Source organism: Vigna unguiculata, chromosome 8 (genome assembly GCF_037176805.1).
Source record: "Vigna unguiculata cultivar grain cowpea cultivar isolate G323 ecotype 2 chromosome 8, ASM3717680v1, whole genome shotgun sequence".
In the NCBI taxonomy this organism is placed as follows: domain Eukaryota; kingdom Viridiplantae; phylum Streptophyta; class Magnoliopsida; order Fabales; family Fabaceae; genus Vigna; species Vigna unguiculata.
The window spans coordinates 38,150,046-38,171,785 of NC_140799.1; the positions used below are offsets into that span (position 1 = coordinate 38,150,046).

General features: G+C 34.6%; 4 protein-coding genes and 1 non-coding gene across 6 annotated transcripts; 1 reads left to right on the plus strand and 4 right to left on the minus strand.

The window, feature by feature from the left end:
• Position 1: 1 nt before the first annotated feature.
• On the minus strand, positions 2–3,846 carry LOC114192984 (protein disulfide isomerase-like 2-3). The gene is made up of 9 exons (XM_028082670.2): positions 3,619–3,846; positions 3,255–3,413; positions 2,494–2,607; positions 1,768–1,925; positions 1,569–1,668; positions 1,192–1,368; positions 847–992; positions 524–670; positions 2–439 (listed from the first exon to the last, which is right to left on the minus strand). The coding sequence occupies exons 1-9, from the start codon at positions 3,751–3,753 to the stop codon at positions 265–267; spliced, it is 1,311 nt and encodes a 436-aa protein (XP_027938471.1). The 5' UTR covers positions 3,754–3,846; the 3' UTR covers positions 2–264.
• A 1,002-nt stretch (positions 3,847–4,848) lies between these two features.
• LOC146884458 (signal recognition particle RNA) lies at positions 4,849–5,154 on the plus strand. The gene has a single exon (XR_014984297.1).
• Positions 5,155–5,212: 58 nt separating this feature from the next.
• On the minus strand, positions 5,213–7,680 carry LOC114194161 (triacylglycerol lipase 2-like). 2 transcript variants are annotated; one of them, XM_028084250.2, is made up of 9 exons: positions 7,469–7,679; positions 7,268–7,363; positions 7,046–7,186; positions 6,849–6,959; positions 6,625–6,768; positions 6,487–6,527; positions 5,963–6,042; positions 5,780–5,875; positions 5,213–5,660 (listed from the first exon to the last, which is right to left on the minus strand). In XM_028084250.2, exons 1-9 carry the CDS (start codon positions 7,646–7,648, stop codon positions 5,338–5,340), a joined length of 1,212 nt encoding a protein of 403 aa, XP_027940051.1. In that variant the 5' UTR covers positions 7,649–7,679; the 3' UTR covers positions 5,213–5,337. The 2 variants fall into 2 exon arrangements, with proteins under 2 accessions (XP_027940051.1, XP_027940052.1); XM_028084251.2 differs by having other exon boundaries at positions 5,488–5,622; positions 7,469–7,680.
• Positions 7,681–10,510: 2,830 nt separating this feature from the next.
• LOC146884459 (uncharacterized) lies at positions 10,511–18,128 on the minus strand. The gene is made up of 7 exons (XM_085665994.1): positions 18,107–18,128; positions 14,367–14,748; positions 13,166–14,275; positions 12,969–13,041; positions 11,312–12,504; positions 10,690–10,909; positions 10,511–10,600 (listed from the first exon to the last, which is right to left on the minus strand). The coding sequence occupies exons 1-7, from the start codon at positions 18,126–18,128 to the stop codon at positions 10,511–10,513; spliced, it is 3,090 nt and encodes a 1,029-aa protein (XP_085522120.1).
• On the minus strand, positions 17,912–21,184 carry LOC114194162 (triacylglycerol lipase-like protein). Its single transcript, XM_028084252.2, has 5 exons — positions 20,936–21,184; positions 20,796–20,868; positions 20,647–20,711; positions 20,455–20,567; positions 17,912–18,422 (listed from the first exon to the last, which is right to left on the minus strand). Exons 1-5 carry the CDS (start codon positions 21,032–21,034, stop codon positions 18,173–18,175), a joined length of 600 nt encoding a protein of 199 aa, XP_027940053.1. The 5' UTR covers positions 21,035–21,184; the 3' UTR covers positions 17,912–18,172.
• Positions 21,185–21,740: the final 556 nt, after the last annotated feature.

The window sequence follows — 21,740 nt, forward strand, 5'->3', positions numbered from 1 at the left end:
CTTTGTTATGAATGTTGTACCTGTTAGCTCAATGCTCATTGATAGGTAAAACAAAAACATCGCTGACATTTTCCTAGATAAATATCAGTACCACTGAATGACATATTTCAAAATCCTCATAAGATCACACATCACTAGACTGGTCTTTAACTTGTAACATGGAAAAACAGAACAGTGATCACAATCATCATGAGAAACATATTGCCTGTAACGTAAAAATCGGTGGTTGAAACTTTAATTTGCTATAATTCCCTTCTCAATTGATCATAGTTCATCCTTGCTTGAAGCATCTTCTCCCATTAGTTCTTCAAGTGAAAATTCATCCTCCTCAATTATTTCTCCATCTTTTCCATCCCATGGTTCTGTCTTTACAATGGTTGGAGTGCTTTGCAGCGGCAAATTCCCTTTGCCTCCACGTCCAGCATCTTTCACAAATTGTCTGCAGAAAATAGATAACTAATGTTTAAGAGCTTGTTCATCTCAATAGTTTGTTTATATTTAGCATAAGAAGGAAAAAACTTGCATAATTTGGTCGAGTTCAAAAGCACTCTTGAGAGGAGCATAAACAGCTTTCTTAATGTTAAGGGCCACTAAAGCTGGATAACCATATCCACCAACACCCACTTGCTTCTCAAGATCCAGCTGCTTCCCTGCAGCTACCCAGACATAGCTGTGCTCAAAGACACAAAAATTCAATCAAAAAATGTTAAGGAATTCACCAACAAAGATTTATTAAAAATACACATAAATAAAGTATTTGCAGCACTGACAGAATAAAAAAAAATTGGAATGTAGAGAGTAACGCGTAAAGTGATGGAAGCAAAGCAAAATGTTGTTTTAACTTGCCTGTATGGACTTCTTTTAAACTTTTCTGCAACTGATAATAGTTGCTGAATATATCTGTTCCTCCCCTCAGCCTTGGAATCCAAAATGTCAGGAAGGAAGGCAACAAAACAGATTGCGGCAGTACCACATTTCTCTTCCAAAACATCCTATAGAGAAGGTTCATGTATCATTTAATACATGGTTTTGTGAATAATTGAAATCATTTAACAGAACACACACACATGTTAAATTATATGTTTCACAATCAGTGCCCTTAGGGCACTCTTCCTTAGCAATATCCATTATCTTATTATAATCTTTTTTCAAACCAATGCACACTAAGTAGGCAGGAGAGAAAATGCTTACTGGACTGTGTATCTCTGTCACTTCTGGAGGAGCAACATTTGTTTCCAGCTGCTCTAATGCAAATGATTCAATAGCTGCGGCGGTTCTTGCACCTTCATAAGGAATAGGACTATCTTTATCAGCACCAAATACCAAGATTGTGGGGAATCCTTGGACTTTGAACCTGCTCATTAGTGACTGGTAAAAAAATTTCCTGTCAGAACAATATAAACTAAAGAGCGTAATAAAACATTATAAAATAAGACAGCAGTAAGAGTCTTACCCTTAACAAGAATACATAAAAAATAAATAAAAAAATAACTATGCAGTGACCATCTTGATCACAGGCATAGTGGTTTTGACAAGTTCTTACAATCTATTTTGAAGTATAACATTACCTTTTCAGCATCACAGTCAACATGGCCCAGTTTAACCTTTCCTTTCAAATTATTGGATGCTTTCTTCCACTCAGGAGCTAATTTTTTACAATGTCCACACCTTTGGGAAATAAAAGAGGATAAATGTTATTATTAGAGCTACACCTCTGAAATGTCAACATGGTAAGACTTTAGATTTCAGAACACAAGCAGCACTTACCAAGGTGCAAAAAATTCCACAATCCAGAGTTCTTTGCTTTTGAGGACCAATTCATCAAAGTTTCCAGAGTTTAATTCTACTGAAGAACTGGTTTCTGTCTTTTCATTTGAACCCCCTGTTGCTTTTCCACTTAACCGCTCCTTCAAAAGAGCCTTTACCTGTATAGAGATATAAATAAGGAGGCAATACTTCAGAGTCAAGGTAATACTATTTACTGAATTTTTTTTTTCTAAAATAAATACTGCATATTTGAAACACGACAAAATGATTTAGCATGGAGTAACTAGTCACAAAAATTAATTAGTGAGTTTGCTTGTGATAGTCTGCCACGTATGACTTTGTTTATTTATCAAACATCAGTCAATAAATCATGCAAATCAAGAATTAAAACAAAACTGAATGACTTGTTTTTTCATAGACCTGTACTTACAAGTAGTCACATAACTCTCACCTAATACATTCAAACTTTCTCTGCTTAGGGTTTTTACACTAGAAAAGGGGTGTGTAAAATGAATTTTGCTGTTAAATTTTTAATCAGAATTTCATTCACTATGCAGTTATTCAATTTTTAAAAGAAATACAAGAAATTGTTTTATTTGTTATGAAGAGGAGATCTATCCACTTATACAGCACACAAGCAATACTACTTCTCATACAACACCAGAAATATTACATTAAAGATGGGGGAAAAAGGTTAAAAATAACCGACGCAAGATTCCAACGAACCTGTTGAAGTGCAAATTCAGCAATTGGTTTGACATCTCTGGCTCCTTGGTAATCAACCGGTGGCTTTCCTGGAGCAAACACTTTTATAGTTGGAAATCCTCTGATTCCATATTCCTGTGGGGAATCAAGAAAAAACCATGCACACCCACATGTGCGCAAATGTAAAGGTTTTTTAAAGTTCCAACATAAAGTTATAATAACAAAATAAGAAACAGGCAAACGTGTAAATCATAATTCAAAATCTACGAGTAAAAATCTCATGCATAGACAGCTGATGTTATGAAGCAACAGGCAAATAAAGAATCTCCAAGGAGATATTCTATCTTGTCCAGGTACTATATTCTTTGGTTGCTTTGCACAAAAAAAGTGTTTGGTGCTAGATCCAACAGCAAGGAAAAACTTTACACATACAATAGTTCTTGCGTGCTGATATTCCATAAAACAAACAAGTAATCTAAAATGGTCCAAATGATTAGGTCCATTTCAATTAATAACATTCAATTGTTTGAAACAGACAGTTCTAAGAGCTCAAATAAGTATGCAAAACAAACCGTGTTTCGCATCCTGCCTGATCCACATAAAGGCAATTCCAGTGTACAATACACATAAAAGTCAAGCATATAATAAAGCACCTTCATATTTCAGAAAGGCTGATTGCAAGAACCAAAGAACAAATGTATCATACTCTTTATTTAACACATTTCAATGTTTCATTACATCTAAAAATGCCATCATTAATAAAGAAATGAACAATACACAACCTGAGCCAAAGACGAGTGAGCATCAGCATCAAGTGCTGCCACAGTAACCACACCCTTCAACACAGTAGCTGCCTTCTCCCATATCGGAGTCAGAGCCTGACAGTGTCCACACCATGGAGCAAAGAATTCAACGAGAACAACTCCATTTGAATTCAGAACCTGCCATGAACCTTGATTTCAGCCATCAAAACTACAACCACATCACAACGCCACAAATATCTATGTACATGCCCAGATAGATTTCAAGAACAAAGATACAAAATTTAAGGTTTCTACAAAATACCAATTTGAAAAAAGTGCAAATACAGTGAGATCACGAAATGGGGGCACTGAGGAAAGAGTTCAAGATTTAAACATGATTCACCTTGGACTTGAAGTTGGAGGGTGTGAGTTGAAGCACGGGCGAGGATGCTCCATAGAGTGCGTAGGAAGGGGCGAGGTTGAAGAAAATTAGCAAAAGAGGAAATGAAACGAAAAATGGTGTTCGAATTTGAGACATTGGTATTGTCTTTCTCTCACTCTGTGCACTCTGAATCTACGCAGGGAAGAAAGAACCCTTCTTGGTTTGTTTTGTCTGTTCGAGTACTTTCTATTGCTACGTGTGTCATCCAATTATATACTTACACGTCAGACACTCGTGTTGGCAAATAAATTTTCTTTCTTCATTTTAAAGTCCAAATAAAGAATTTGATTAATGTTAAGAAAAAATGTTTCTTTCTGATGATAAAAGTAAATTACTCTTAGACAGAAGATTCTTATATAATTATAATATACGATAGAAAAATCTTCAAAATTAGCAAGTGAATTTAATTTGAATTTTAACATATTTAAAAAATAATATAAAACAAAAACAATGAGATGGTATTCCATCAAGATTTTTAAACATTGAAAAAATCTTTAAAAAGTATTTTTTCGAGACTATAATTTTATAAAATAGCAAAAAAATAAATAGTGTTCAATTAAAATTTAAAAAAACTTATTTAAAATTAAAAATCACACTACTTTTAATGTATTATTTTGTATTTAAATTTGTATAACATAAATAATTAATAAATTCAGTTTCATTTCATCCATGAGCTTAGCTTCATCCTCTGAGAATTCCGACAAAAATAATGTGTCAGATGTAATATATTTGTTATACATAAATAAATAAATAATAAACTCTTATATTGAATAAATATGTATAATCTTAATTTGGTTATTCATAACACAATATGTTTTCAGTATATAAGATATATCAATAATTAATATCGTATAAGATTAATACTTAAATACATTTTTAATCGACATAAAAATGTATTTTAATTATATAACTTTAGTTTCACCAACTCATCCCCTTATAAACTGTTTGACGATGAGGGATTGTAAAGTGTTTGATGTGGTATTGATCACCATAAAAGGCAATCACCAAGTTAAGTGCACTTCGAAGTTTTTATTTTGTTTCTCGTCTATTTTACTAGTGATCTTAAGTAGATTCAATTCAAGTAAGTTATTATATCACTTTACATTTTACCCCATGACTGAAACAAGTCCCGCATCGAAGAAATTTTCATATGAATCGTGCTTTATAAATCTCTGACATTTGCGTTTGTTCGCTGAGCTGGGTAATGCTAGCTTGTAACCTAAATAGGAGCATTAAAGAGCTGGAATACGACTTGGCTATGCTTGGTTGGGTTGATGAATGCACAATATGCTGGCTTGCCCACTCCAAGTCAATAGCTGGGCCATGGGATTTGGGCTAAAGCTTTGGTCTCCTGATCCTTAAAATGGAGGGCATAGCGTGAGGCTGGTTTCACAGAGCAGCGAACACTTCCTACTGTTGACAGTGGAGGGATAACAGGCTGCACCATTCCTAACCCACTAAAAACCAGGTGTCCCAAGCTCATAAACCATCTTCTTCTTTTTTTCTTTCTGTTTTTAATACCATAAAATGTGGTATTATAGGAGAAAAAGCAAGATTGTAGGAATTTCCTTTACTGATATCATATTCGGTAAAATTACATGGTGACATTTCTGTGCTATTAAATTCTATGATGTAGACAGGTGATGATAAAATTCTATAGGATGTATAATTCACTAGATATCACTGCTGGAGCCTAAAGAAAGATATAAGAGGTTCATAGACATCTCGATAAGCATTTTCACCCATAACATAATCTGCATGAGCATAATCATTTCTGTACTGCACTACAAGCTTATCTGGGCGATGATCTTTAAGAATTTCTAATAGACGTTGCACATCCTTAACATCAGAAAGAGCATCAGCGCCTCCATAACTCAGGAAGAGAGGAAGCTCATTTGGAATCCTTGCCATGTCGTATGCTGGAGGAGTGGGTTGTCCATAGTGTTTTATGTTCTCATCTTCATTCTGGTAATCAAACATTAATGTGGTTCCTTCTCTGATCACTGATATTCATGTATGATTAAGATTTATAACCCCTCATGAAAGAAAAATTTAACAGCTGATTGTAGTCAAATTTTCAAAATCTCTGCTAAAACTAAATTAGGAAAATGGAACCACTTACTCTGAGATAGATGGATCATGTTCTTTGTTGCTGTTGACTGAGGCTCGTGATCCAAAAATACATTTACAATGGAAGGGTTGAGGCAGCAATTTGGGCCTGAAAGCATAACAGTGTTGTCAATGAAGGAAACTAAGTGTTAGTTTTGGTGGTTGAATGATAGTTGAATAAGAACATGAAGGCTACCAGTGAAAGAGGTCAACAAGTTGGTGCAGTCAATGCCTGTGTTATTGCACAAGTCCTTTAGAAACTTTATAACAGAGACCCTATTCAGACATCAGAAAAATTAAGTGATATAAGACTTCAGCATATGGGTCCTTTTGAAGAAACAAAGTAGTGAAAGAACACTCTTTAGAGTCAAATTCGGTGATAGATTAAACATTTGAAAGAATATTTCAGAGACAAAATCTTTGAAGGCTAAAGTGGTGACAGAAAGACTAGTGTGAGGATGCATATAACTTTGGAGGATCAAATTCGTGGTTTCTTAAATTATACTTAAACTTTTCATTCAATGGAAACACAGTTTAACATCAGGATGACTTCTGGATCCGATCTTATTCTACCCACTAAGAATTTGAGAAATGTCTGCATATTACTTTCTTACAACATTAAAATTGGAACCATGAGGAACCAACATTGCAGCCTTCTAATCTTAGCCACAGTGCAAAGAAATGAATGACAATGAATAATAGACAATAAGAATAACATACCCTCTCATATTAAATTCGAAGACTCCAAAGTTGTACAGTGACTGTAAAGAGGAAAACACAGGTTTTCAGTGTCAATCATTTAAATTGTAAAAGGAAAATTTTCTTGACAAACAATAAAAGCATTCTTATAACTAATACCTCTGCAATGAAGTTTTCAGCTGCGTTTTTAGCAAGGGGTGAAGTCATCTGACCAACATAAGCAATTGGGCTAAGCAACGCAGCTGATCTCAATATGTTCAATAACTGGTCTTGGGAAAAAGCAGCCAATGCAATCAAAGTTCCCTACAAAGGAATTCAACACTCTATGAAGAAGTCAAAGACAAGAATGGTGCAGTTTCTGAAGATTAGAATGTGAAATTTACCTGTGAGTGACCAACATAGTGCAGTTTTTGTCCAGTTAGATCATGCACATACTTGAATGTGGCTGGAAGATCATATGCAACTAATTCATCCCATGACCAATTCCAGTAATCCTAAAGAATAAAACTGATATAATCAATAGAACCAAACAAATTGCTGACACAAAAATGCATCAACATTTTAGTACACAAAAACTAACCGAGCTATTAGTAGGTAAAGTTATATGTTGCCGGCTATATTTGGTTCCACGTGTGTTAGCAACCCAAACATCAAACCCATTATCCGCCAAAAGAAATGCAAGAGACTGCTTTGAAGGTAGCAATAACCATGTTATGCCATCCTGCAACCAAAGCACCACATTAATTGCCAACATCAACAACAAAATCCATGACATATAGTTGTTTATGAAACTTTTAATAACCATGAAAAGCCCATGCTGTAGAAGAACAGGTGGACCCCTTAATTCTCCCACTCTAATTCTTGGCATGTTAAGAACATAACCATCTTGTGTTGTCACCTAAAATATTACACAACAAACGAGTTAGTAGCTACTGGGTGCTCTAAATCTTGTTGATTTCTGACCAGAAACAGAAACAGGAACAGATGCAAGCACAGTACATACCAAGTGTTCTTCGCAGGTATAGCCTTTTGTCCTCACCATAGATGAGCAAATACCATCAGTGGAGGAGGGTGATGACAATGTTGCAGGAGTGGTGCTGAGTGGTGAGAGTTTTCTCCCAGTTGCAAGAGTAAAACCCCAGAAGAGAATCACAAGGATTGGTGAGAGTGATGTGTTGGCCATGTTCTGTTTCCTGGTACATTAATCTTCCCAATCCAGACATTATTTATACACGCAGAAAACAGGAAAAAATAATAGTTGTAAGGTATTCACATGAGGGGTTTTAAACCACCTTTTTTGTCAACAGTGGTTTAAACAAAAACATATGTGGGGTCTACCAAGGAGCCACTATTAAATTTTAGGAATTTTTGGACTTTGTTGCAACGCTTTTTTAACTTTGCAAGAAATGTGTGGATGGTTTTTTTCACTGCAGAGGTGACTCCTGACCACACCAATGTGGCGCATACAAAAAGCCAAAACATGTGCTTAGAACAAAATATTATAATGTTTTGTACCACAGAGCAAAAACCAGTTAGCAAACTACCATGAAATTACAGATTACCATAACAAATGCGTTCATACTTAGGCCTGAATCAACATATTAGCTTAATTTATAAGAATCCAATATTTTTCAAGTTAGAAGAAAAATATTTAAAATTTTAGTTGAGATATGAACGAATAAGTATATAATACTGTTACACAGACTTTCAGTTGTGCAATTAGTAATAAGATAACATGGGATGGTGAGAACTGAATCATTATTACTCAGTCCTTTTGAGTAATTGATGAGGATTGAACAGCTGAAGTTATAATAATACATATACTACCTAATTCTCATGTTCTTTATATGTATTACCTTTTTTGTGTACAATTGATATTTTAGAATTTCTAACAACTTAGTTAATATTCTTCTCAATACATCTTTACTAATTGTGCACAACAAATAATATAGAGATAAAATTCAATGCATTAAGTAAGGAGGTTATGCTAAGCAACAGAAATATATTAATATTTTTTCAATTAAATATTTGTTAATTTATGTTCATTAACCTTAAAGTTTTAGAGATATGAGAAGGAGGTTTTGCTAACCAAACAATAATTAAATATATTTTTAGTTCATCCATGTACTTCTACATTTTACAAAATTATTTTTAGTTAAATCTTTGAGAGTTTTTATTTAAGCAGCTAGAAAATGAGTAAAGATTAGTAGTAATAGTTTTTAAAAGATGATATTTAATTATTTTATTATTAAAATGTTGAATTATAAATAGTTTTTTAATAGTCATATTTTATTTTATTTTAATGTAATTATAATGCCTATGCTTGAATTGTGCGCTTAATACTAATTATGTGATAACCTAGTTGCTATCTCTAATCACGATATTCTATAACAAAACAGTAATTGTATATACATATGAAAATTTTAAGATGTCAAAATGGGTTTTTCTATCAGTTAATCTAGTTCATCACGGGTTCAAGCTGAGTTGGATTGAGAAAAATTCATTTTTTTCAAAAGTGAAAGTTGAATTCAACTCGGTTCACTTGACCCACGGGTTGAATGTGGATTGATCAACTTAACCCAGTAACATTTTTTTATAATTTTTTATAATTTCTTTATAATTTTTTTAATAATTATTTACTACTCCTAATTATATAGGTTCACAATTTCAATTTTTAAATGTTTGAATGTTGTTCAATAATATTTGAATAGTTTGAATGTTTAATTAATTTGATTGTCAAGTTATATATGTTGATACTCTAATCTTTAACTATAATTTTTATAGTAAATTACTCAAGCAATCTTCTTATAAACAAATTTTTCTAAATTAATGACAAAAATGTGTAATTTTTTATTTATATTTTATTGAATAGCATGACAGAAAATGTCTAATATTAGCCATGTTTTTTTGAATTATATGAACACTTTCTTGAAAACAATTTATCATATATTGGTGGTGAGTATGATAAAAACATTGATTATTGATTTTATTGTGATTGTCATCTCATGGGTTGCTAAACAAACTATTTAAATATTTGAATACTTAAAAATAGATAAATAATAAATTTTTTTATGTGAGTTGGTGACTTAACCCACAAATCCGTGGTGGGTTGAGTCGGGTTACAAAAGTTCTGACTCATTATCAAGTGAACCGGATTTGATTCACTCATTTTGATGTTATAATTAGGGATGACAACGGGGCGGGGCGGGTACGGGTTTTGCTATCCCATACCCATCCCCATCTCCATACCTAAACCCAACGGGTATTAAACTTTTGTCTCATCCTCATCTCCACCGGATAACGGGTATAATCTCGTACCCATACCCATACCCATTTTCTTACTACTTCAATATTAATTTTAATTAATTTTTATAAAATAAAAAAAATTATGATAAAAGAAACATAATATTATCAAATATTCAATATTAGAAGGATGGTTGTTTCTTCGATATACTTGAGACTGAGACTTTAAAATATGAGTAGTGGACGACAGTACCACTCTCTTCCTCTTCTATTTATAGTGAAGCAAGCACGTACATATGAAAAGATATGAAAAGACTACTCTAAGATACTAGGCATGATTACATGCAACAGTAGATATGGCAGTAGGTAGTTTCCCACACTCAACACCCTACACATAGGGTTAATGATACAATAGGTATAGGTAATAATTCTAACACTCCCCCTCAAGCTGGAGCATACAAATTGTATGAACCAAGCTTGGAACAAATGAACTCAATCCGAGGTCCCCTTAATGACTTGGTCAACACATCTGCAAGTTGGTCATTTGACCCAACGAACTCAGTACAAATTTCCTTAGTCATCAATTTTTCTCGGACAAAGTGGCAGTCAATTTCTATGTGTTTAGTTCTCTCATGAAACACTGGATTTGATGCAATGTGGAGAGCAGCCTGGTTGTCACAATACATCTTCATGGTCTGAATTTCACAGAAGTTAAGCTCTCGAAGAAATTGCTTTACCCATATGAGTTCACACGTGAGAGACGCCATTGCCCGATATTCAGCTTCAGCGGTGGATCGAGCCACTACATTTTGCTTCTTACTTTTCCAAGAGATAACATTTCCTCCAAGGAGGACACAATATCCCGTAGTAGAGCGTCTGTCAACAGGAGAGCCTGCCCAATCAGCATCACAGTACCCAGAGATTTGAACATTGCCTTTATCTTCATATAACAAACCTTGTCCTGGAGCCTTCTTGAGGTACCTTAAAATACGGATGATGGCATTCCAATGTCCAAGACATGGCAAGACATGGAGTCTGCATAAACTGGCTAACAATTCCAACTGCGAAAGATAGATCAGGCCTCGTAATAGTGAGATAAATTAACTTTCCAACGAGCCTCCTATATCTCTCTGGATCGGAGAATAATTCGCCTTCTACTGTTGTTAACTTCTGATTCGGGTCCATAGGACTCTCTACTGGTCTGCAGTCAATCATACCTGTTTCTTGTAATATATCAAGAGCATATTTCCTTTGAGAGATTACAACTCCATCTTTTGACTGAGCTACTTCAATGCCCAAGAAGTATTTGAGGCTTCCGAGATCCTTGGTTTGAAAATGTTTACACAGGTGCTCCTTCAGTTGAGATATTCCAGTAGTATCATTTCCTGTAATAACAATATCATCAACATATACTATTAGGTAGACACATTTCCCAGGAGAGGTATGTTTGTAAAAGACTGAGTGATCTGCCTCACTGCGTCTTAACCCAAATTTCTGAACAATGGAGCTGAATTTTCCAAACCAAGCTCGTGGTGATTGTTTGAGGCCATATAAAGATCGATGCAATTTGCATACCATACCAGACTCCCCCTGAGCAACAAACCCAGGAGGTTGCTCCATGTACACTTCCTCCTCAAGATCACCATGAAGGAAGGCATTTTTGATATCCAATTGATGAAGAGGCCAGTGACGAATTGCTGCCATTGCAAAGAAGAGGCGAATAGTAGTCATCTTGGCCACGGGAGAGAAGGTGTCACAATAGTCAAGGCCATAAACCTGAGTGTACCCTTTTGCAACCAATCGGGCTTTGAGTCGATCAACCTGACCATCAGGGCCAACTTTAATTGCATACACCCATCGACAACCAACAGCCTTCTTACCCAAAGGGAGGGGCACGAGCTCCCAAGTATGATTGCTTTCAAGAGCCTGCATCTCTGCAATCATGGCTTGTCGCCATCCAGGATGATCAAGTGCTTCATTCACATTTTTGGGAATAACAACAGAAGACACTGAGGATAAAAGTGAACAATAGGAAGGCGATAATCGGTGATAGCTAAGAAAATTATAAATGGGATGTGGATTTCGAGAGGAACGAGTACCTTTTCTGAGAGCAATGGGCCAACCTGAATCACCTTCATCAGGAGTCGTGGGATCAAGAGACGAGGGAGAAGAATCTGAAGTAGGGGATTCACCATGTTCTTGAACAACTGGACTATTCGTCGGCGTCCTGTGTTGGAGAGAGTCAATAGGTGGAGATGATGGCTCAGGAGGACTTTGGTCGAGACTTGGAGGGACAGGGACATTGGAAATATTGTACTCAACCACGGGAATAGGAAGGACCTGCTGGATGACATGGACATCTTGAACAGATGGAGAGAAGTAAGGGGTCTGTTCAAAAAATGTAACATTGGCAGACATGTAATATTTCTTGGTTTCAGGAGAGTAACATCGATACCCTTTTTGAAGTCGTGAATAGCCCAAGAAAACACATTTGAGAGAGCGAGCAGAAAGCTTGTCTAACCCGGGAGACATGTCATGAACAAAACATACACAACCAAAAACTCTAGGAGAAGTGTGAAAGAGAGGATTGTCTGGAAACAGAATGGAGAAAGGGACCTTATGATTGAGAGAGGAAGATGGCATCCGATTAATAAGAAAACCTGCAGTTAAGATGGCATCTCCCCAGTGATGGACAGGAACGTTGGCACTAAGCAAAAGGGTACGAGCAGTTTCAACTAAGTGTCGATTTTTTCTTTCTGCTATACCATTTTGTTGTGGCGTATGAGGACAAGTAGACTGGTGCAGGATACCATGGGAACTCAAAACATTAGAAAGAGCAGACGAAAAATACTCTTTGGCATTGTCACTTCTTAAGATTTTAATTACTTGACCAAATTGATTCTTGATTTCATTCAAAAAGGATGTGAAGAGGGATAATAATTCAGAACGATCTTTCATAAGATAAACCCAAGTACATCTCGAATATTCATCAATGAAAGTAACAAAATACCTAAAGCCAAAAGATGAGACACGACTAGGTCCCCAGATATCGGAATGGATGACAGAAAAACTAGAAGTACACTTTGATTGAGATCTTTTAGGAAAGGTAGATCTAACATGTTTTCCTAGTTGACATGACTCACATTCTAAAGTCTGGAGACTACTAAGTTCAGGAAACATTTTCTTTAACTTGGACAGGTGAGGGTGACCAAGCCGATCATGTAACATTTTAGGATTGGGGGCTGCAACACAGGACACACGTGGACGAGATCCAAAATGGTATAATCCGCCCGCTTCATATCCTTCTCCAATCGGTCTCCCCGAGCCACGCTCCTGTATAACAAAAGATTTGTCATCGAAGGTTACAGAGCAATTCAATGTTTTGGTTAACTGACTTAAGGAAATTAAATTGAAAGGACAATTAGGGACAAAAAGGACAGATTTTAGATTTAAGGACGGAGATAAGATGGCTTGACCGACTCCCTTTGAGGATGTTTTAGAACCATTTGCGAGGGTTATAAAATGAGATTTTTCTTGGAATGAAATGGTTGAGAACAAGGAGGTATTACCAGAAATGTGATCAGAAGCACCAGAGTCAATTACCCATGAATTGTGACCTTCCATGGATTGAGAGATGCAAACAGTTGATGTACTTGGAGCTTGAGATGACTGTGCCAAGCTGTTGGATTTGAGGCGTAGGTACTCTTGATACTCGTCCTCAGTGAACTTGGAGTCAGTAGTCTCTGCCTGGGAGACATTGGCTTTTTTGGCAGGAAATCCATGTAAAGTGTAGCAGTTTTCTTGGGTATGACCCATCCTTTTACAATACGTACACTGAGGACGCCCACGACCTCCACGTCCACCCCCTCTAGTTCCACGACCTCCTCTTCCTCGGGTGGCAACCATGACAGATGGTTCCATTACAGCAAGAGTTTCTGGAGTTTGAAGAGTTGGAACACGTATCATGCGGGAGATCAAAGTTTCCATGGAAGGAACCTCATGAGAGGTCAAAAGCTGATCTCGGATATGATTAAAGTCTGGGTGTATAGCGCGGAGGATCATTACCATATAGTACTTGTCAAGTTTTTTCTTCATTTCATCTAGAGAGTCGACTTCCAAGAACATTCGAAGTTCTTCCACAGCAGCTTGAGCGTCATTCATGAATGACATCATATCATGGTTAGTCATTTTCATAGATGCCAACTTGTTCGCCGAATCATAGAGGCGTTGAATATCATTTGCATAGATATTCTGAGTTCGCTTCCAAAACGAGTGGCAAGTTTTGAAGGCCCGTAGGGACATCAAAATTCGTGGTTTCACCGATTGCCACAATAGAGCACATAGTTGGAAATCCGCTTGTTTCCACTGTTCAGCTTTTTCAGACGGTACGTGGCTGCCATCTTTCTCAAGGTGTTCGTGGTGTCCTTGACCGAGAAACCACATCTCGACGGCAGCGGACCAAGATAAGTAATTTTGGCCATTTAGTTTCTCGGACGTAATGCAGGGGCTTCCAGAGAATGAAATAGCACTCCCAGTTCCTCCAGTGGCCATGATAAAGAGAAAGGATCTCGGAAACAGTAAAACAGTGACGAAAACAGTGAAACAGTGACAATTTTCGACTTCGAAAGGGACGATTTCCACAAGAGGTGCTACTGAACTTCACCGGAACAGAGATTTGATGGTCAAAACGGATAGAGGAGGCTCCGGCGACGGCGACGGAGGTGGCGCGACGACGAACTGGCGACGGGAAGGCGGCGCGTGAGCGGCACGCGCCTGCCTGCAGCGAATAGAGAAGACGCGCGTGGAGGCGCGTGGCGACGGCGCTGCCTGCGACACCGGCGGGGTTGGCTGTCGCGCGGAGAGGCGGTTCAGATCTGGTGGTTTCCGGACGGAACTGCGTCGGTGGACGGCGGCGGACGGCGGCGGACGGCGGCGGACAGCGGCGGAGGACGCAGACAGTGGCGAGAAGTTGTTTGACAGTGTTGGGTAGTTCAGAAACGAGGTTAACCGAACTTAGACAGTCGCGGACAGCGGCGGTGACTAACGGCGATCAACCGCGGACAGCGGTGACGGACCAGCTGAGACAGAAACCAGAGCGGGATCGACCCGCTCTGATACCAACTTGAGACTGAGACTTTAAAATATGAGTAGTGGACGACAGTACCACTCTCTTCCTCTTCTATTTATAGTGAAGCAAGCACGTACATATGAAAAGATATGAAAAGACTACTCTAAGATACTAGGCATGATTACATGCAACAGTAGATATGGCAGTAGGTAGTTTCCCACACTCAACACCCTACACATAGGGTTAATGATACAATAGGTATAGGTAATAATTCTAACAGATATCAAATACTTTAAAATAAATTATAATTATTTATATTTTAGATTATAATACCAAATAAAATTTCATGAGAACCAAAACAATTATTAAATTTGCAAATATTAATGAAACATAGTTCATAAAATTTAAAAATATTTTTTAAAAAATATAAAAGAAAAACAAATATTCAAATTAAAATATATTTTAAATGTTTGTTTACTTCAATATTTTAAATTCTAATAAATCTTTTTTTTATACACTAATAAAAGTTATAATACATCATTTGATCAAAATGATACAAAGAACAAATAATAATCATAATAAAAGTTTAAAATCAATTATAATTGATTACATTTTAGATTATAATATCAAATAAAATTTTATGAGAACCAACACATTTATTAAATTTATAAACATTAATGAAACCTAGTTGATAAGATTTAAAAATATTTTTTTAAAAATATAAAAGGAAAACAAATATTCAAATTAAAATATATTTTAAATGTTTGTTTACTTCAATCTTTTAAATTCTAATGAATCTCTTTTTTATACACTAATAAAAGTTATAATACATCATTTGATCAAAATGACACAAAGAACAAATAATAATCATAATAAAATTTTAAAATAAATTATAATTGTTTATATTTTAGATTATAATACCAAATAAAATTTCATGAGAACCAATACATTTATTAAATTTGCAAACATTAATGAAACTTGTTGATAAAATTTAAAAATATTTTTAAAAAAATATAAAATCAAAACAAATATTCAAATTAAAATATATTTTAAATGTTTGTTTACTTCAATATTTTAAATTCTAATGAATCTCTTTTTTATACACTAATAAAAGTTATAATGCATTACTTGATCAAAATGATACAAAGAACAAATAATAATCATAATAATAAAATTTTAACATAGATCTTGTATCTTTTGAACTTCAATTATGTTGGATGGTGATAAAAAAATATTCATGACAATTACATTAAATTTTTATATTGTAGTAAATAAAATTTATTTATACAATTATAGTGAAAAAAATTACCGTATGATTTATAATGAGTTAGAAAATAAAAAATAATTAGATAAAATATATTGAAATAGTATTCTACATAATGAAAATAAACAAGAAATAAAAATATTAAAAAATTAAAAAATGTTGACAAACAATTTGAGAGATTATTGAAAGAAATCGTACAAAGGAACACAAATGTATAATTAAGGGTATGATAAGTTGAAAAATATCTTAGAGATCTAAGAAAACTTTTCAAATATCAACATATATACTCAGTGGTCGAGAAATAACAAAAATTATTTTAGTGAAAAAAAAAGTTCTTCAAATGAAACAAAAACTAATAATAAGAATAATAAGTAAATGATTTTTTTTATATTACCTAGTAAACGAAAGGTTTGTGTGCTATTAAATACTTAAATTGAGAGTATTAAATATTTTCATGTGAAAGAAAAATATACAATAAATAAAAATATTTTAAAATAATAGAAATATTCAAATGTGATACATAAAAGTTTTTAATTGACATACATCTTTTTAACATAATTACATAGAGGTTATGATAAGATGAAAAATATAATTGAAATGCGAATGAGTTTCATGACAAACCAAATAATTAGAAGAAATAAAAAATAATATATATATATATATGGTTATTTAATTAATTGGTAATATTTTAATAATTTAAACGGGGACGGGTATTATAGTGGGGATATGTACATCCCCATACCCATCCCCATACCCAATTGAAAAAGTCGGGGATTCCCCATATCAATACCCATACCCAGTCAATGCGGGGATTTCTCGTCAAAACGGGAACGGGTTCGGACAATACCCACGGAGACAGATTTATTTGCCATCTCTAGTTATAATGCAAAATTTATGATTCACTATAACATTCTAAAGAATACATAATGTTATAATGTTGCTCTTTCTCCTCTATTAGAATGTTATCATTTTAGATCTTAAAGGGCTTTTGCTAATAAGATTTTAAGAAGACACATTGTCTTATTGATAGACCCCAAAAAAGAATGTTATGAATTAATGGTCTTCTATTGATTATTGAATTGATACAATTACTCCTTTGATTGATTAATTTATTATAATTATTCATAAATTAATTACTCTTTACGAGATTTAAATATTTGTATTAATTAATTGATAAATAGAATTCTCAATAAGGACATTCTATTGCTTCACATTCTCTCTTCTTCATTTACTTATTTTTCATATTAGTTTTATTTTATAACAAATATCACCTTTTACAATGTCCAACAATTACTTTACCACTCATAACACACCTAAAATTAATGACATAATTGTAGAAAAACAACTTAGTATCACAAGGCTAAGCATTAAATTATTAAAATAACTTCATTTTTTTTAGACTACAATCAATAAAGAACAACTAAGGAAGAGGTATGTTAGTAACACATTCTTTTCTATTCGTTAAAAATTATCAAAATATGAAAGTAAAACATTGAATATGATATCAAATCCATAAAATTTCTAATTGATTTCAATTAAGAGAAAATAGTAGATTCAAAAGAACATATTCTAATTTTATGGTGTAAACATTCTTAAGACCAAGAGCATCCCTTCAATTTGATCTCTTATCTCATCTGGTGTGAACCCATTCCCAAACTAGTGGAATGAATCTTCATGAATTCAACCACGTGGGAAAGGGATGGAAACCAGGTGTTAGAGAATAAGTTACTATCACTCTTGAATTATATTATCTTGGTCGAAAATTTTGTTAGTAAAATTATACCATTGAGAACTTCATTCCCTACACAACACAAATTTAATGTGTATTTCCTCCAACAAAGAGAGTTCTATTTGCCAGCCACCAAAAAAAATAAAGAATGGGTATTTCCTCGATTATAAATTTAACAATCAAATAGGACACAAGTTTCTAAAACAATTTTTGCATGAAGGATGAAGAATTTATGAAGCTAAGGGTGAGCAGCTGCAGGCCAAAATAAATTATCAGTGCAAAATTTGATGATAATTGATTATAACCACGTTGCTAATATTTTCATCTAATTGAATGCCTAATCTGGTATCTGGAGCCATCTCAATCAATATTGTTGCTTAAAGAACCATTTTATAGTAGTATACTAATTGGATTTTCCAGTAACATGTGTGGTAGCTGCATCCTTTATACTTGATTCAGATGTTTTCATGGCACTATCCGACAATTTGAATTTTGTAAGGTTCCTTCTAAGGAATTGGAATTGCAACCCTTTAGGTTTTATCTTCCCAAGCAATTGCCATCTTCTAGGTGTAATCTGTCCTAGCATTTTCATTTGCTCCTTTCTGAACTTCTTAGTTGCATACCAGCTTCCACCTCTCCATCCTAAGGCATACCTGTATATCAGCTAAAGTGAGAACTCATAGCTAAAAGGAAATTAGAATGTTTAAATCCATTGATAGCAACGTGTCAAAGAAAATAAAAACAGAGGAAACATGTTCACGTCAAACATGTACGCCAACACCTAGAATCAATCAACAGGTCAAATTTAATACTCTTACCTCTAAGATCTTGTCAGAACATGATCAAACAGATGCCATATAACATGACAGTATTTCCTTTCACAGATTAAAACATTTTTAAGTGATTTTAACCGAGACATCTAGTCCATATAAACGAATAAACTTGACATCATACTAGAACTATAATCTGGAGGAATGATTTGATTTGAGAAAACAAAACCCAGACATAAGAAATGGAATGTGAAAGAGTTTGAGAATGACACCTCCCCCTTCCCTGTTTTCCTCCCACACCCAAAGTCCTTCCGATTTGCAAAACCTTAATTATTTTTGTCATCCCAAAAATTTTAGAAGCTTGAGATCTTGAAGCTAAGAAGCATCAAACTTATGTGTAAAGAGATGTTGGTATGTGGGGTTTAAAATTGTAATTCATGAAATCATTCATGTAACCTTTTAGTATTGTCATCCACATTCCTCCTCAGAGTGTATTTACCTTGCTCACAGTGCCTCTATCTCTAAGCAAAAATCAATGTCCTGTCCCATGTTTCCAAAGTGCATAAAAGAGAAATCCAAGAAATATCTAAAAATAGATAAGTTGGTATGAGGTTTGTAATGGATGGCAAAGAGGTGGGGCAGGTGTGTATGAGTTAAAAAATATAAAATTGATCAAATGTGTGCCAAAGAAATAAGTTAGGAAACTGAAAAACAAAGACAAGTTAATGCAAGTTTGTGAGATTATTTAATAAATTAAAGGTTTAGTAATTTAAAAAGGAAATGGGTATGAGGACACGAACAAGCATTGGAATGGATATAAAGACGGGACGAGTAGGTATGTACATTATCATCCCGTCCTCATACCCAATTTAAAAGATCGAATATTCATACACATGTCCAATCAATATAGGAATTTCCCATAAAAATTAAGATGAGTTCAGATAATGTCCATGGATATGGGTTCATTTGCCATCTCTAGACAAGGGCTATGTAAAGTAAACTGGCAGAATGTGGGGGTGATAGATTTAGTTGTAGGCGTGAATGAAGGAACTCAAACAATAATAGGGCTTGAGCCGGTAGAGTAATATGTGCTATGCTATGCCAAAATCAGAATGGTGAGTAAATTCATCCTCTTAAAAAATTTAAAATTTAGTTTGCTAACAAGTTGAGTTTTACATTATAATTTTATCGGTTTCCAGCTTTCCTTTAAATTCTTTTTCATCTATCATTCTTTTCCTTCTGCAGATTTTTTCTCAAGTGCTAGTTGGAAAATTTACTGTGCCTAGTCTTATGGAATAGCCGGTCCCAGGCCGAACTAAAACAGGAAAGTTGTATTCACTATTAAGCCCTTCTTAGTCAATGTAAAACTAGTTGGAAAATTGAACCACATCACTGGATTATTAGGAAAATTAAGTACTGTTCAACCTTAAGTATCAAGTGACCTAATTTAATCCGTGCAAACTGTGAGGAACAAAAAGATTCACAATGATCTGAATAATATCAAGAGTCAAAACTGAAAGGTTGGGAATTTCTAGCATAAGAAGAACTTTACAGCTACACAATTAAACTTCTGTAATTATTTTTTTTTCTTAATCTGCAGCTTATAATCAAACCATGACAATTACACAGCAACCACAGCCCTTTTCCAACAGAATGAGGCCGGTTGCATTACATGCAACAAACAATTTTTGGCAATCCTCGTAATGAATAACAACCATCATGGCATGATATATCATCATGTTTGGTAACCTAACCATACAAATTTCTCAATCCCCATTATACATAACTTCGTTCGTGTTCCACAATGATTGCAGCAATGAAATAATGTTAAATTGCTAACAAGGACGAAAGATTGATGCAGTGGAAATGTTAAGGAGCATGTTGTTTGTGAGTGGGGAGGAGAGGGTGCACTAACCCGATAATCAAGGACGTTCCAGCGGTGGCAACACAAGCAGGAATGCTACACCCTCCTGAACCTGCGACAATGTCTTTGATTTCGGTATGATGGAGATTGGAATTGCTTTTCATCTGACGGAAAAGCAACATAGCACATGATATAAAGATGAAGAAAGAGAGAGGAAAAAACAATAGTAGAAGCAATACATACAGCATTTTCAATGGATTGAAGTCTTTGATCCACTTTGGTGTCATGTAAATGGCGCAAGGTGTAACCTATGAAATTTAAAAAAAAAAAAAGAAGTGAGTGAGAGAGTGTCGTTAATGGGCAAAGACGAGAAGAGAAGAGAGAAGACAGACCTAACCAAGCAGTGGCAACGGAAGCAATGGAAGTTCCAACAGTGAAGACGACGCGATGTCTCTCAAACGTATCCTACAAGACAGAGACATGTGAGATGCGATGAGAAAAGGGAATGGAGGGAGAGAAAGAAAGAGAAAACCTTGGTGGAAAAAAAAGTGTCTTCAATCGCAGCCCGTGAATTGAGATACTTTCTCTTAAGGTTGGGCGCCGAAAACACAGAACTCCTTAATCGCTGCATATGCGATGCTATGAGAAGAAGCGTTCTTCCCACGCCAAATCACAAAACCAGTGCTCGTTTCCTCAGACTGCCAGGGAAAACCGTTTCTTATACTTCTTTCTCAAGCTTCACGTTTCTCATTCACTTCATCTACACCCAATTATCAATAATATTCTGAGTTAATCAAATCAAATCTCCAAATACTTCAATAAATACACCTTTGGGCTTTGACCCAAAATGTTAATAAGATTTCGTTTACCTGTATATGACAGTTTCTTCCTCTACCCATATAAATTTTCTCTACACCCCCATATGGAAGAAATTCATTTTTATCCTTTTTGGACTAAACAGTTTAGACGACATTTTTTGAAATTAAAAATAATTTTTGAATTATGTAAGCTAGAAGTTAGAAATAAATTTTTAATTACATAAGCTTCGCTTCGAGTCAATTTTTTCTTTGGAAAAGATTTCTGATAATTCGAAAATAAAAAATGACTTTCAGATAATTCAGAAAAAAAAAAGTTTTAAATTATATAATTTAATTTTTTTTGTCAACTTGTCAACTTTAATTTTCGGATGGTGTAATTTAAAATTTAATTTAATTTAGTTTTCAGATCGTGTAATTTAAAAATAATCGACAAAAATAAATGGTTTTTATGTGGGAATACAAGGAGAAATTTATGGAAATGCAAGAAGAAGCTGCTCGTGAACAAAAATAAATATAGTT